We start from the raw sequence: 17,324 nt of genomic DNA, 5'->3' as shown, positions 1-17,324 counted from the left end.
AGGCCCGCACACCAACCCAGTTCTTTCTTCAAAATTGGATCGGGCCAGAGCACCCGGATGACATGGCGCAGACAAACATTATCGCGTTTATGCGTGGCACGATATCAGGTTCAATTCTACCGTCAACAGAACAAACACTGACAAAATAGACAAATTTATCGTGGTCTTTCATGTTCTGCTCATTAATGCAGAACCTTAGTTTTGTTGGCACATACCTTCAGCCTGATTTTGGTTCCCTGCTTCTCTAAGCTGGTTAAGCTTAATTTCCAACAAAAAAGCACTTTCTGGTCGTGATATCAATTCTCCTGACAGTTCCTTGTCAGCTGATCAGCTAACGTTATGCAAAGGTGGTAAGCCGTCCCTCTTTCTAGCCAGGAGTTGATGACCATCCACGCGAAGCTATCTCACATAGAACTTGCCATTCGTCCGTCAGCTTGGATTGCGACCCTCCATGACTACGCAATGTTTAAATCGTGTATTCAGTTGTTCATAATGCCAGCAATAGCATAATGACAATAATAAGATTTGACATATACAGAACTGATATAGCAATTTAGGATAAAAGGAAATCAAGCTGTGATATGAGGAAGGATGAGATCAGCTGCGCGAATTTTGTAAACATCACCAAGCCAAAGAATAACGGATATAATTTGTTATTTGTGAAAATCCGAAAATGATAAGTTCGATTCCTAAATATAATATCAGATCATATAATATTGGCAAAAAACTTCAGCAAATTTTTGAAATTACGCAGAATTTATTCGTATTTTCTGTCATCTAACACTATCACCTTCCAAATGTTTGCGGCGGAAATTTCAAGCATAATAGCATGCCTGGATTCCATAATCGTATACAAAAACTCCCACATCTACTTCCCCCTCAGATCTGTTATGTCAGGCTCTCAGATGCAAGAATTGTTACAAATTGAATACAAGACACATTCAATGATCCTTGGAGTAATGATGTTATCAAAAGCTCACATAAATCATCCAATTCACTTATGTATTTCCATTACAGGAATCTCGCTGCCAACCCATTCAACTGCAACTGCCACTTAGCATGGTTCTCAGATTGGTTACGTAAACGTTCACTCCTCGGACCATCACCGCGTTGCGCCCTCCCCGCCAAAGTTCACGACGTACAAATCAAAGATTTACCACATCATGAATTCAAATGTACACCGGACAACAATGAAGGATGCCTGGGCGAAGGATATTGCCCACCAGCGTGTGTTTGTACAGGAACCGTGGTGCGATGTTCACGCAACAAATTGAAAGAGATTCCCAAAGGTATACCGGCGGAAACATCCGAGCTGTATCTGGAATCCAATGAGATTACGGCTATTCCGATGGATCGAATCAGCCACTTGAAGTCATTGACTAGATTGTAAGTAGTATCCCGTGGAGAATGGTCTGAAGCTCGCAACTGGAGGAGCTAGTTTGCGAACTTTGTTGAACATACAGTGTCCATTTCAATGAACTATTGCAATTCATGCGATGCAATCATTTTATTCGAGCTCTTGTGTTTTTATTTGCAGGGACTTGAGCAACAACCAGATAACGATGTTGTCCAACTACACATTCGCCAACCTGACCAGGTTATCAACACTGTAAGTATGCACTCGAAATTTTACTGTGTTCGTTCATTTGGAAGTGGCATGTTACAATTCAAAAGGGAAATCCATGAAAAGAAAACTCCTGGTGAGGTCTCATGAGGGCTCTTGGTTCTATTCGTACCTGATTGATTGAGATACGTATGAAGTGCAGGAATACGTGGAGTGACTATCCACAGTGCTCATATGTGTAAAACTTTTCGTTATTTTATTCGATGGAGATACATTTATGGGAGTGGAGTTTAGGTATCAACAGGAGGGATTAAATTGCAGAGGTGTGTTGAGTATGATCACTAATCTAAAGCAAATCAGCATTGTAAATTTTTGTTTTCCCTCGCAAATATGGAACCTTTGAGTTGGGGAAAATCTAGTGCCAACTTTTAGTAACAAGGACATTACTTTTTTATTGCCAACAATAAAATGGAGTAATAGAGACCCTTAATTTAAATACCGACGAGCTACCCTTCAACCATACTGTATGTTCCATTAAGTTCCACCTTATCTTCGTAAAAAAAAAAACCCTTTACCCGCCGAAATTTCATTCAAGACTGCACCATTCATCCTATTTCTTATCAACATTCGTCCTCAGTGCTCCACGTAAAGGAGTTGCATGTACAATAAATTTCCTACAACTTCGTTCAAGTCACCCAAGTAGCAGCCACTACAGTTCGATCCGACATGGAAGACGTGCCTGCATTAGACTCACTTTACTCCGCGCGAGTATACCAATGGCTTCACTTCCTTTTCATGTCGTCCACTGCACCAAGTCCTGTATTTCCCAGCCACAACAGCTAACTTCATCAGGATGCCGTCAATGGCGGCGACACGTTCTCTCGCTCCAAAATCATGGAAAAACGCGAGCACATGCAAGAAATTCTTAAGCACGAACAACTTCTTTTCAGTGGCTTTTAATTTCTTTTAATGGTGTTTTATTGAAATTGTGTGATTTGCAGAGATATGCATGTAGGCGACAATGCCAGGCAAAATGTGCAATTTTCCGCAGAGCATATTGTGTCTGACTCGAGGTTTTACATGTGAGCACAGATTGAAAAAGATTACACGCTGGAGGAATGCTAGGACAGGCTTATGGGTGATGTCTTTCTCTATTCTGTCCACGAGCAAATTGGCTCCTTTTGGTGGTGAATTGAATACGTTCAGGAGCGCTAGGCAGAAAATGATAGTGGGCCTCCATATGGTTGCACCACGTCTTTGACTTTGTCCTCGATATTAGTCGACTGCAATTCATTTTTATGGGAAAAAGTTTGATTTTGATTTGATAGAAACTTGGCTGCCGCATTTAAAGGAATAAAAGCGAACACAAATTGGGAAAACTAGAACATGTTTCGTTTCTTATTACTTAGGACTTAAACGCTACAATAAAGGGTGATGATTTCTTGCCATTGATGAGAGACCTAGAGGTTTAATATGCGCAAAACTTTCTCAGTACCTTCGGGCTTAACATTCTGGAGCATACCCCCATAACTTGCTTGCTATTTTAAAGACAATCTGACCTACACTATTTATCCTGACTTTCTACGTCGACCATCTTTACAACCCTTAAGATCTATTGCCGATTGAAGCGCACCCTTCAAAATTTGCAACAGCTTAATGAACCACGTACGAACTTTAAGTCTTTTCGAAGCTCCTGTGTTATTTTAACTAATCATCTTCATCATCATCAACGGCGCAACGACCGGTATCCGATCTAGGCCTGTCTTAATAAAGAACTCCAGACATCCTGGTTTTGCGCCGCAGTCCGCCAATTCGATATCCCTAAAAGCTGTCTGGCGTCCTAACCTACGCCATCGCTCCATCTCAGGCAGGGTCTGCCTCGTGTTCTTTTCCTATCATAGATATTGCCCTTATAGACTTTCCAGGCTGGATCATCATCATCCATACGGATTAAGTGACCCGCCCACATTAACCTATTGAGCCGGATTTTATCCACAACCTGACAGTCATGGTATCGCTCATAGATATCATCGTTATGTAGGCTACGGAATCGTCCATCCTCATGTAGGGGGCCAAAAATTCTTCGGAGGACTCTTCTCTCGAACGCGTCCAAGAATTCGCAATTCTACTTGCTAAGAACCCAAGTCTCCGAGGAATACATGAGAACTGGCAAGATCATTGTCTTATACAGTAAGAGCTTTGACCCTGTGGTGAGACGTTTCGAGCGGAACAATTCAAATATCTTGCCCTAATATGATCATGCTTGCAAATTTGTTCAAATCTCTTTTTCTTTTTTGATGACATCGATTCTTCTGCGGAAATCAACCCAGATGCTGAAAGCGACTTAAACGCGAAATAAACCTCGCGATTTGACTCCCACATAAACAAAAACTTTCATACCTTGACCATGGTTGAGGGGGTGCGGCGTTAGCCTCCCAATCTCGCTGCTCTGGGTTCGAATCCCGTTCGTCATGGGTGTCTGTGTTTGTCTCCCTGCTGTGAGCTTATCACTTGCACAGCGTTAAGTGTGATGATAGTGAAACTGAAGGGCAATCTAGCTGTGTGGATCTCCTATAATCCACCAGGTAGTGACCAGGAAACACTATACTCAAATACCTTTCGATCTCTTGAAACGAACTGAAAATTAAAAAAAAACAAGTCGGGAAACCGGAAGCTGGACGCTTCAGGTATGAAAGGTTTTGTGTATTTCTTAGTACATAGCACGCAATATATGCATATATTATACGAGAGTATCCACTTTCGGGTGATATTGAAATTCGTAGTCTTCAATTTTCAAAGTAGCAACTACTTTGACGTATTAAACTTTGTTATAATTGTGCGATTCTTACCAAAGTTGGTAAGATCATGCTCTACATTATAGCCTACATCACTGCAAGTGGTGCTAGGGTGAATTTAAGGGGGGACTTCCAGCCAATTACAGAAAATTATAGTAATATACTATTATTAACTTTATTTGAACAGATATCGGTATGGAAGGTATTTCGGAGCCCAGGCACCATATAGTGCCAGCCTGCTGATTTCTTTTCAGATTTTTCGGTTCTTTAGTTTCTGAGAGTGGCGGGTTTTGCGTTTACACAAAACCTCAATTAATTGCAGTGACGGTGGAATTGACCGCTACCGTTAACAATTTCAGACTTCAACTGCAACCACTAAAATCGCGGATATGTCTAAGATTGGACTGCCAAAGATAAATGCCACTTTCATTATGCGCGCAATGGCGTCATGTATCCTAGCATACATGACTGAACGAAAAAACACCGCGACAAAATCGTTGACCTGATTGCTACTTTAAGCACAATGAAGCGTCGCAGACCGATGTCACCCTATCTGGTCTAATGGCCCCAAAATTGAAGATGGAAAAGCAAAATACATACATCATTATTAGAGACCTGAATATGGAGCTTAATGCGTAGACCACACCAACTCACATCTTTATCAGTTTCTGGCAAAGATTCTCAACTATCTCCGCCACTTCCTGAAAAGCCTAATCCACTGTTCAGCGGCACCTGCCAATGTAAACGTCGAACATCCTCGGTAACGTATTCCATTATCATAGTCAGCAACACAACTGTCGCAGGTGCTTAATGTGTGAGATATCTACTATTTCCCTTTTCAAATCAACATCCGGTAATGACAAAAGTGCATCGGGTGATGGTCAAAAGTCTATCCTGATTGGCCGGGGACATCCGAATGGGGAGTGCTATCCCAAAAACAAAAAAGAATTTAGGAAATTGACCGTGAAGATCCGCCCAAAATTATTGAAGCGCCATCGACATGCATTTGCTTGCCTCTTTGCTATAATGGCTCGAACGCCCGTGTAAAACACTAGCCCCAAGTCCCGCGATTGACGCGAAAAATCCATGATACTTGTCCTGCCTCAGATGTTCAAGAGGCACGATCTTTTGACTGCCTTGACATCCTCGGGTCGTTATAAGAATATTAGCGGAGGCCTCTAGAGCCCCTGCTTTGATCTGCGGTCATTCTAGCAAGAGTCACAGGTACACTCCCGGCTGTTACCTCACCAATACAATGCACAACACATTTGCAACTTAGACTCGGTTCGGCCACTCGGCGGGCGGTCCTTTCACACAGAAGATCATTGCCCTCAACCACCGTTTTTCATCGAATGTGCCGTAATGGTGATACTACATCATTGCGAAGGTTTGTTGCTATTCCTTTGCTATTGCTTAATGCGTGCCTGCTACTTACAGTTGGGATTTCACTGTTACCAGTGGAGGCTTCACCATTCCACGATTAGTGGACTCACTCCACTATCACCAGCGCCTATTCGCTGCCCAACCGGACCACCTAATTCAATGAATTGGTTCCAATTGCAATTTAATAGGAGAAGTAAATTCGCGTCCATCTTGATGCGAACTAGACGATCAGCTCAAATCAATTTTAAAATTAACTCCTTGTTTGATTTGAATGGAAGTAGCTTGTACATCTCGGGTCGTTCTTCCCATAATGTTAATATCATTAGCACAGGCCAACAGGATTACCTTTTCCAGGGCCAGGTTGAAGAGCATGCATGACAAGGCACCATTCTCTCTTAGACCGTTGTTGATGTTGAATGATCTCAAGATTGATCGGGCTGCTTTTATCTGGCCTTGTGCATTGGTCAGGGTCAGCCTAGTCAGTCTTATTAATTTAATGATAATATAATATATGGTGTAGCGGCTCTTCTTCAGGAAGCCGATGTCTATTCAGCGCGCCTCCTGTAACGCTGTTACATCAACCCTATATTGGGTCTGTACAGGAAGCGCACGTTCCATGAGAAAATGCGCAAATCGTTATTCCATTTTTGTTGCCGGATTCGTTGTAATATCCCTCCAGTCCGAGGCTCCTTTTGTGACTTCGTAAGAAGTTATTTTCGGTGCAGGGGCTGACAGCTCTACCCAACCCCGACCTGGGCCAATTACAATTTGTCCCATTTTTAGGCGCGGGAGACTCGCCCGCATCCTCCGTCTGCAGTTTTAATTAAAAAAGAACACCCAGCGATCATCACGTGGAGGAGCAGATAAGGTTTGGTAGTAGAGCTATTGGTGTTGGTTCAGCAGGGGTTTCCTAGGTTTTGTGCTTCATCGTGGTTACCAACCGACGTTCTGCCCTAGGGCCTATAGTAGCCTTTGAGTGCAATGATAGTCCTTTGACATCGCAAAAGTAGTTCAACATAATGGAACCCTTCAACATAATAAAAGTCCTTTAACCTTATAGAAGCTACAATCCGCTTACATGAAAAATTTTAGTTACTTTGGAAAGCACTTATCCAAAATTGCTATAAAAAAGCGCTTAAAGTTTACACCAAAGCAAGGAGTATTTTGTTTATAGCCCGCTCAACAGCAACTTTGTCAACAGCACCTACATCGGCTCCTAATACCGAATCAGGAAGATACCTAAGTTTGAAACGTAAACCTTTCTTTGATGTCCAACGTCGTAAATAAGAGTGCTACTAAACGCAAGCCGACAATTGTCGTGTGGCAGTTGAACATTAGCGCAATAATTGGCATACTTGACACCGAACACCGATTTTTCGGAAGCTGGACGCAAAAACCCTACGATTATCCGAGGAAGTCCTACAAATATTTCAATTAAGGCAATTCGACCGTTAGTTAATTCTTTTTTTCTTTGGAAACCCCACTAGATCCTAGAAAGCATTAAAAATACAAAGGAGTCGGGAGAAGCTCGAGACAGGTAATTTTACGGTCAGCAATGCCTTCACTCCAAGGGCAATGAAGGAGCAAATAAGGCTTTGGAACCAAATACTTCCATGCAATGCAACAAACGCCTAAGGCTCAAGTGAATTTTTGAGAACATTCTTTGGACTAGGCTCACAAATATCTTTAATAATGCAATTCAAAGACTAAACCTACCGCAACAATATTTCGTCCAAGCATATGTTCCCTAGGTGAAAAGAAGTCAATAAAAACCCAAACCACGAGGAGTCAAATTTCCAACTACACGTCAAAAGGAGTAGAAAAATATTATAATATAAAATAATTTCAGCTGGATGTAGTATTTACTAGAACTTTATATTGTATATGTGTCTACTTGAATTCCATAGCTTTGGATAATGTCCTTGATGCTCAATCCCGACCGAAAATGTGTTTGAGCTCTTTTTGTTCCCTTGGAGTGCAAGGAATCTACGTATAACTCCAAAGAGAGTCACTTTGAGATGATGACAAATGAAGTACTATTTCGACTGGCATTTTCCGGTACCATTCGCTGGGGGTTGCATCCACGGTACTGAAGGTAACACGACGACAGTAAATTACCTGATGACTTCCTTGACGAAAACAACACTTATTCTTATAGAGAAAAAGATGTAGTGAAAGCACGTTTGATCGACCTTTGCCCATTTAGATGGACAAAGCCAAACTAGGGAATTTTGTTGACAGAGGTTAAACATCACCTTCGACATTCCAGAAACCAATCATAGTCCGTTTTTGGTAGCGGAAGGTCGTTGCCATGTGGTAACCTGAAGCATTGCTGACGTTTGGGTAGCCATAAAGTTTGAAAATTTGCAGGTTGCTAGCCTACAAGTTTCTGGCTTCCTCTTGCAATTAGCATAGTGGAAGGGCACCAACTTTTAGGATTATTAATGGTGGATGAAATGTGCAGAGCATTAGCAGAAAGCGCCATTTTTCTCGAAACAGAACTTTAGAATTTCATAATGGAGCCGGTACATCGCAGTGAACAATCTGGCGAGCCCTGCTAACAGACAACTTAATTGGGTGGCTTGTGTTTGATCCAGCTTTTTCGGCGCCACCTACGTAAACATCGGTACATTGACTGTGCACAACGTCTTGGCTACAAGAGGAGGCTTCTGATATTAGCCGCTCACATCTTCACCGACCCTCATTCACATACTGTGGATGGTAGTTATGACGTTCGAATCCCATTACGAGGGGAGGTTACAAAAGAGGGCGACTCTTACCAAACAACTTTACAGCAGTGTTAATACCTTAACTGGTGCTTTGAATACAATCCCACTCCCAGGACGAAATAAATGGCTTTTATTAGGGAGTGTGAAGAATTAGGACACATGCTGCTCGTTTATCCCTTCCCAGAGAAATCCTTTGGCTACTAAATTCCACACCATGCTGTGTAACAGAAGTTTCGAGTTGTCTTTAATGATCCGGCGTCAACGTTTAATGGTAATTCGTTGAATGATGTTTATTAGAGCGAACCCACGAAGCAGTCTTCTCTGCTTCACCTTCATTTGAAATTCTGACAATTGCGAGTGGCATTACCTGCAGATGCTGAGGAAATATTCCAGCGAATTTAGGTGGTACACAATTATTACGATTACCGCCAAATCATTTGACGAAAGTACCTGCACGAACCTCCTAGACATCACCAAATAACGACCGTTAGTGGAAATGATTGGACGGTTTCCCCTTTTTTATTAGTATTTTATTTTAACGCCCATAAACTGATATTTCGGGAACCACTTGTTCCCTTCTTCAGTGTCATACACATAGCAAGTGATTACCAAAGTATTTGCACATTGAAATAAAATACTAGTGTAAAAGAAAGAAAATTCTTCCCCTATTTTAATCGCTAGAAACACCCCAAGAACAAACATATACAGCGATCGTTGCCGATCGGATGGCTTTAAGTCTATACAAAACAGTCCTCGCATTGAAGCAGTGCGCTCTTGATAACATGGCGGACGTAAAGATTTCAGCCGTACAGCAGTCGTCCGTGATGCTGATTTTTCATCGTCCTACGTCAACGAGCTTCTAGTAAGGTTCGATACCGAGCAGTTGGCGGCACCCATGGCTCGTGACATTCATTTGGCAGGTCATCTTCGGCTACGCAAATGGAAGTCGAAGGGGATTTTAAAGACTTAGGTAACTTTGGCGTTTCTGCCTCGTATACCGAGTTGGCTGTTGACCAATCTTCCTCGTCGGTACTTGGTTTACAATGACTCCGTATAAAACACAAGGTCAAGACTTACGATGATTCCGTATAAAACACACGGTCTCTGCCATCAGCCCCGACTAGACAACAGGGGTTTAACGAGATGGCCTGCTGGATTTGTGGTACCAATAATCGGCACATTTTGCAAGAAAATGGACGACTTCAATCAATTGGAGGGGTTTCGGCCACTACGGTCGTAACTGCGGGTATCCAATACTGCGACGTTCCCAACCATGCCGTCTTGATTGCAGAACGCGCAAATACAGCTCCTCTTAATGTATTGCCAGGGATCACTTTACCACAAGGCGCTGCTATAATCCTCAAATTGAAGCTGAACTAAGCGCTTCTTAGGTGGAACCTTTATCAACTGACAAGATAAATTCCAAAACGTTATCTGCATGGGGAGGCCGGAAACAAAAAAATGACTTGGTTCCACACTGAGTCTGAAAATTTGGACCTGGTAACGAGCAAAGGATGGACGATCCACGACCGATCACATCCTCATCGAAGTCATCTATCTAGCCTCAGATGACATTAAAGCGTCTTGGGGCCCCCACCCTCTCTTGGCATTGTGGCTTAAGTTATAGAAAAATGGTTCATCCCCTTTTAGAACCGACCCCCAATCCCTTCAGTTGATTGCCAAACCCGTTTCTTTTTTTACCAACTTTCTTCTCCCCTCCCCATCGGAACATCAAAATGCAACACATTCGCCGTCTTCGCAATGTGCGAGAACAAGAAAATACCAGACAAAAAACGTGTCTGAAGACACTTTGCTACCACTCAATCTTTCATCACGGACGAGATAATGATGGATTATCGGTAAATTTTAGAAAAGATCTGATTTGAGGATACGATAAAAATAAAATCGTGAAAAGGAGGTTAAAAAAATTATGCATTCATTTCATTAGTAAAAGTCATCAATTAAAGAAAATTTTCCAAGACAACCCTCCCGGGACGTCGCTATCATTTCACCGAACCCATGGATTATTGCAAGGATGTTATCTAAATTCAGGTTCCGATGCACTATTAAGAATTTTTGTCAGATAACTCGAAAAGGACTCATTAGGCTCTTCATGCTATCTGACTTACAACACGCAAAAATCTTTTCCTGCCGAATTCGGTTTTCACAATTTCAACTGTTCAAGAACTCTTCCTCAGTTGGATGTCTCAAAACATTTAATCTTTATCTTTTTCCATAATCCAATCATAGAAAGTGGGTCAGATTCAGCAAATATACCAGAAATTCGATTAGTAAGCCAATTCAAAAAAATTTCCACTGATAAATTCCAAATGGAAACCAACTGCAATTCAATCAAATGCATGTGCACCGGATCAACAAAAGGCAATCAAAAATAACAAGAAAAAAAATTTTCCTATTTTCCTCGTTCAATTTCAACATTTATGGATTTTCTTTTGGATTTGTAGAGTCATTGAATAGTACCAACAAACGACATGTGCATGCATAGATGAAACTTTTTTCAATTTATATTTTATGTAAAATTTTACAGAATCATTTCGTACAATCGATTGCAATGTGTGCAACGTGACGCTCTCAGAGGTTTGAAGAATTTGCGAGTCCTATCGCTGTATGGAAATCATATCTCCATGATACCGGAAGGATCATTTGCTGACCTGCAAGCAATCACACACATGTAAGTTTTCCATGTTTTTTAGTTGGAGGATGCAGAGGATTTAGGGAGTTTTTAATGCGGAAACGCTGATGTTTTTGGGAATGCATAAGCGATGAGTAAGCTGGAAAAAGGATATTCATAAGTGTATCCGAGAGAAAGCGGGTTTCGTCGAGAACTCGCCTATTTTGGAATTTATTATCCGCACTCGTCCTTGCTCATCTACCCAGAAGATCATTGACATTTTTATTAATATCTCTTTTTTCTCCATTCATTCTTCCATGTCCTGATGGCGTAATTCAACAAATGGATTCGAATACTTCTGCGTCCTCTTTAATTGGCTACTTGATACCATTCCAACGTCATGATCCCGCGCTACCATCGCGATACCATAGTGCACTTGGCTCCAATCCTCTCTACTGTGATTGTTCGCTGAAATGGTTCTCGGATTGGATTAAATTGGATTACGTTGAGCCGGGCATTGCTCGGTGTGCCGAGCCTGAATCGATGAAGGACAAATTGATTCTATCGACGCCATCAAGTAATTTCGTTTGCAAGGAGCGTGTAAGCAATGAAATTTTGTCGAAATGCGATGCGTGCTATACGTTCCCGTGCAAAAATAAGGCTCAGTGTATGTCCACGGCCACGAAAAATGGTGAACGTGATTATGAGTGCCGATGTCAGCCAGGTTATCATGGAAAACACTGTGAATTCATGATTGATGCATGCTACGGTAATCCTTGTCGTAATAATGCAACATGTACTGTCCTGGAGGAGGGACGGTTCAGCTGTAAATGTCAGGCAGGATACACTGGAGCGAGGTGTGAGACGAATATCGATGATTGTGTGGAGAACAAGTGCCTGAATAATGCAACATGTATTGACGGTGTCGAATCGTACAAGTGTAGCTGTCAGCCTGGATTTACTGGTGAGTTTGTGGCTTTTGATATGTTTGCATGATATATATTAGCAACAGTAGAATATGCACTTGTGGATAGTGACATGGTGAACACTGCTCATAGGTACCGTCTACTCCTCGAGAGAAAGACACCGTTTCCAACTAGATCCACCAATCACCCCTAAGCAAGGATTTTTTTAATTATATCCCCAGCAACAGTTTACGTGGTTCAGAAACTCGACAGTCGCATTGTCCGTGGTCTGTTGCTTGTGTCCTGCCATCATCACCAAGTGACACATGAGTCCTTAAAGACTGGCCACTGGCTGTCCTCCACTTCACTTCAGATGCACCAGCCAGGTGACCAGTGATTTACAATGTTTCTTGGCAGCTAATCGATATCATGCACACAGGTGCCAAGCGGCTGCGGTGAAGTTCTGTTGGACTGAAGATACCATAAATTAACAATGAATTTATTGACCACTTCAATTAATTTATGGTTTCGCAAAAATTGCATCGTCGCGATTGATTGAATTTAATGTAGTCAAGACGTGACATTAAATGCAATTAATATGCGATAAATCATAATCTGGTGACAAAATGCTAATACAAAATGCTATTCAAGTATTGATTAGAGGCATTGATTGTTAATGTTGGAGTCCCGTGTCGATTACTGTCAGTTTATGTTGATTTGCAAGTATAATGCTTGTTAAATAGAATCGTTGGTCGGAACATAAATCGGGTTTAGCGTTAATGGATTTCATGCTGTCCGTTCTCTTGGGCTGTCTAGACAGATTCTAGAGTGAAATTTTACTAATAAGGATTGAAGTGTTACAGCGGCTAATAAACGACATCGTAAAAATTAGGGACCAGACTTTTGTATAATTTTACGATAGAAGCAGTAAAAAGGGCAAACAAAATTAGGAATTGAAATTACTGGAATATTGGAGATCTCCTTGGAAATGGAAGTTAAGATAATAAACTTTACAAGTTTACCAATTGCTGAATAAAAATTCTTTCAAAACTTCTTTCAAAAATACGTTCAATTCCACTTTTTAATAGACTATCAAATCCCGACCTTTCAGAGAAGAAAAAAGAGTTCTTCTATTCTCTTCTTATAGAACTAAGTGGTGCTGAGTCTTACATTACACTTAATGGGAGACCGCAGTAATTTCGAGAGTTAACTGACTCCTTCCATCTCGTGTCCAAACCACTCCAGCAGCAGCGAATAGATCCATTCAGGAGAAGCTCATAAATTGGACGATCTCCTCCAATACCAAAGCTGGCAAAAGGAAAGGCTGAAGGAGTCTGTGAAAGGAGTAATCTGGCCAAAACTCACCGAGAACGAAGCCCTGACCCAGAATAACTACCTTTTATGCAGCTTGGAACTAAAATGATTGAGCTATCCGAATTCATCAAGGACAAGCACAACGTGCACCAGGCCCTTAAGAACATGGTGAAAGCCATCAGGGTGCTTCACAATAGGTCGCAGGAAGGAGAAAGGAAAAACCGAACATCCCAGCCCCAACAATGTCACAGGTGACCCAAGTGACAGCAAAGCGCAAGGCCAACAGCTTTCGATCAAGAAAGAGAGTGCCAGACAAAGAGAGGGAAGCTTGGGGAATCAACAGGCACCAAAAAGTAAAAAATGGGCTTTCACTAGTCCAACAAATTGAACTAAAACTTCAGAAGGGCCCGAAGTGCTCAAAGTAGGAATGGCGACTAGCGAAGCGAAATCGAAGGAAAATAAGAACGGTGGTTGGGCTAAGGTCGTGAACAAAAAAAGTAACAAGAAACCAAAGGTGCGAATTCGCCCGGAGGTAATTGTAATCCCCAGCAATAGGAAGCTAACGTATGCGGAGATATTGAAAAAGGTGAAAACTGACCCCGACCTAAAAGACCCAAGCGGAAATGTCAGCAAAATCCGGAGGACACAGAAAGGGAATCTCATGTTTGAACTGAAAAAATCTAGCGTGGGTAACCAAGTTATAAACTCACTTGGGGAAAATGTCACGGTTCGTTCCCAAAAACATGACATCTATATGCAGCGCAAGGATGTCGATGAGGTAACCTCCAGAGGGGAGATCTGCACTGCTTTGAAGCAACAAATCAAGTTGGAGGAATTCAACGAAAAATCTATTGTGATAATAATAAAAGCTTATGGCGGTACTCAAACTGCCAGCGGAGTCAGCGCAGAAGATGTTGGCCGATTCGCATTGAATGGGTTGTTTGCCGACTAAGGGAACAAATCTCTTTAAAGAAGTCCTTCAAATGCCTAAAGTTTGGATCGGTCCGATCGATATCGAAGGTGTCTTGGAAGAAAGGACATATTGCCAAGGACTGCAATAGAGGCCTCAAATGCATTTTGTGCGAAGGCAAAGAGGGACAGGATAACCGGCATATTACCGAAAGTGGTAAATGCCCGGAATTTAAGAAGGCGTTTAACTGCAGTAGAGAAATGAGTCTCAGATTCGTCTGGTGGAGCGGTGATATGGTCGTGCGTTCGTCAAGCCATACAGCTTGCATGGGGCAAGCGGCTAGTGGCTTTGTGTGGGCAAAAATAAACGGTACATTCGTATATAGCTGCTATGCCCCACCGAGCCTCACATTGTCTGAGTTTGAAGACCTGTTAGATAATCTTGTTCGCTACGCAAGGGGACGAGGTCTAAAGGTAATAGCCGGTGACTTTAATGCTATCAAGTGGGGCAGCAAAGAGACTAACACAAGGGGACGGTTCTTATTAGAACCATTCGCCTAATTGGATGTAGTTCTGGCCACTTATCGGAAAGGGGGATCTGGTTCAATTATAGATCTGACTTTTTTCAGCCCTGTGCTGGCACGTGACATATCTTGGCAAGTTAGCGAGAACTTCACCTACCGCGACCACCAAGCAATCACCTTTAAACTAAGGACGGAGCCACAAGGCAGGAGACCCGCACCCCGGACGCCAAAATCCAAAAAACACCAGGATGGTCTGCGAAAGCGATGGATGAGCAAATATTCATGGAGGTGTGGTTAGACCTGCCTAGCAAAGCAGGCACCTCCACGGATAGAGCTCTCCATATCACACATAGCATCTCTAAATCATGCGAAGCGTCGATGCCTAGGATATGTTCATTCCCCACTAGAAGATCCAATTATTGGTGAAATAGTGAATCGATATGCCACAGAGCTATACGAACGGCTCAGAGGGGGTAGGATCGATCAAAGGCAAAAGGAGCATAAGCCTGCAAGAGCCTCCAGCTTAGTAAGAAGCAATGTTTTAAGGAGCTCTGTTCGGTAATGGACATAAATCCGTGGGGTCGCGCCTATAAAATCGTGACAGAACAATTCAGAGGCCGATCATCTCCGCAGATCACGTGCCCTATGCTCTTGTTCAAAATAATCCAGGAGTTATTTCTCCAGCAACGGGGGGTACTAACACCTTCCAGCGGCCCCTAAATGTGACGCGGATTCCATCAGTTACCAGGGACGAGCTGCTAGAGATCTGCAGTCGAATAGACGACAGCAAAGCCCCGAGTCTGGATGGCATACCGAATAAGGCCCTCAAACTTACCGTCAAATGTAGACTGGATATGTTCCTGGAGCTGCTCGATACGGGCATGTCCGAGAGTATCCTTCCTGCATCATAGAAGAGGCAGAACCTGATGCTGCTGCCTAAGACTGGCAAACCGCTAAGGGAACCCTCCTCCTATAGAGCCATATGTCTTCTAGACACTATTGGGAAAATGTTGGAGTGGGTAATTTATAATAGATTGCCCCCAGTTGACGAGAGCCAAGGGGGCTTTTTCAATAGGCAGAATGGGTTCCGTAAAACCAGATCAACCATTGATGTCATCAAAATGGCTACTGGCTTGGCCGAAAATCCAATTCACGGAAGGGGTTGTACCAGCAAATATTATGTTGTGATGACCCTGGATTTGAGGAACGCATTTAACTTGACCAATTGGAACCTTATATGAAAGTCTCTGGTGACAATTGGTGTTCCCACCCACCTCGCCGCTATTATCGATAGCTACTTGCAAGGTTCCGGAGGAGGCCACGGTGGTGGGTTACACCGGCGATATAGCACTGGTTGTAGGCGCAAAGCATCTCGAGGATGCTGAGTTGTACTCAAACGAAGCAATCAGTGTTGTTAAGGCTTTGTTAGAGAGTGCTAGACTGACACTCGTCGATAAAAAAAACGGAAAAGGTTCCAATCACAGCGCCGCAAGAGAAATTACGTCTGCATTAGAGTCGGGAATCGTATCATCACACCCAAGCCGCACATCAAATACTTGGGGGTGATAATAGATGGAAAACTCAATTTTAAGCAGCACATAGAGCGCGAAAAAGCATCCACCACGGGTATGGTTCTGGCAAGGATGATGCCGAATGTAAGAGGACCACGACATACTCATAGCTCATAGCCAGGGTGGTGAGTTCCATCTTGTTGTATGCAGTCATATTTTGGGGAAAAGCGCTGCATGTTTTAGGCAATGCACATAAACTCTGTACGGTCTACAGAAGAACAGCCTTATCAGATGATGCAGCATTCCTCATCTCGGGAATGATGCTGATTAACATCCTGGCAACCGAGATGATGAACATTTATAACACCAGGTCCATCTCTCCCTTATCGCAGGTGAAAAAAGCCGAAAGGGAGACCAGTCAGAAAAGGGTTGTTGGACTTACAGGTTGATCCCTTCCATCGGGGAGTGACTGGAGAGAAAGCATGGGGGGGGGGGGGGGGTAAAAATCCCACACTCTGTCACACGTATCCAGGACAGAGCCTTTCGAAGATTTCCACCTCCTTAAAAAAAAATAAAAGACCACCCATTTTAGGGCAAATACCTTCTTACAAAAATTGCTAGCGGTTTTGTCGTCAGGGCAGAGGCATTTCTTCAGACGCTACCACACCTTTGCCCTATGGGACAACTTGGCAGAAAACGACTGCAGCTATTATTAACTCCAAACATATTGATTCAGAAGCCCATCACCATCATATCGAGGGAAACACCAGACAGTCAGACCTTAGCTGGCCTAAGCCTACATATGAACACAGGACAAAGATGAGGCAGCCCCTGGAGAGTTGCCTTTGCCCTAAGAACGCAACCAACAGCAACCCTAGAAGTAACGTTGCAAAAAAGTGCCACATTAGTCCGGGTCTTTTCTTACAAAAACTCGATTTGGGCTTTTGCTTCCAGGTCAGGTATCCGAAATTTTACCCTTCATAAGGAGTCTGGGAATTCTTACGTTCTTCAGTCTCCCCACATTTCAGTTCAAATTTCTCTAAGGATTCGCACTGCTG

At 42.7% G+C, this 17,324-nt stretch overlaps 1 protein-coding gene across 2 annotated transcripts in view; it reads left to right on the top strand.

The window, feature by feature from the left end:
- The window catches only part of LOC119654308 (protein slit), a 364,703-nt gene that overhangs the window by 316,511 nt on the left and 30,868 nt on the right, over positions 1 to 17,324 (top strand). For both annotated transcript variants that reach the window (XM_038059629.1, XM_038059628.1), the window contains exons 16-19: positions 1,018 to 1,386; positions 1,538 to 1,609; positions 11,020 to 11,163; positions 11,535 to 12,067. In XM_038059629.1, coding sequence (XP_037915557.1) covers positions 1,018 to 1,386; positions 1,538 to 1,609; positions 11,020 to 11,163; positions 11,535 to 12,067 — 1,118 coding nt within the window. The remainder of the gene's footprint in view (positions 1 to 1,017; positions 1,387 to 1,537; positions 1,610 to 11,019; positions 11,164 to 11,534; positions 12,068 to 17,324) is intronic.

Source organism: Hermetia illucens, chromosome 4 (genome assembly GCF_905115235.1).
Source record: "Hermetia illucens chromosome 4, iHerIll2.2.curated.20191125, whole genome shotgun sequence".
Taxonomy (NCBI): domain Eukaryota; kingdom Metazoa; phylum Arthropoda; class Insecta; order Diptera; family Stratiomyidae; genus Hermetia; species Hermetia illucens.
This window is presented reverse-complemented; position numbering and strand designations above follow the sequence as displayed.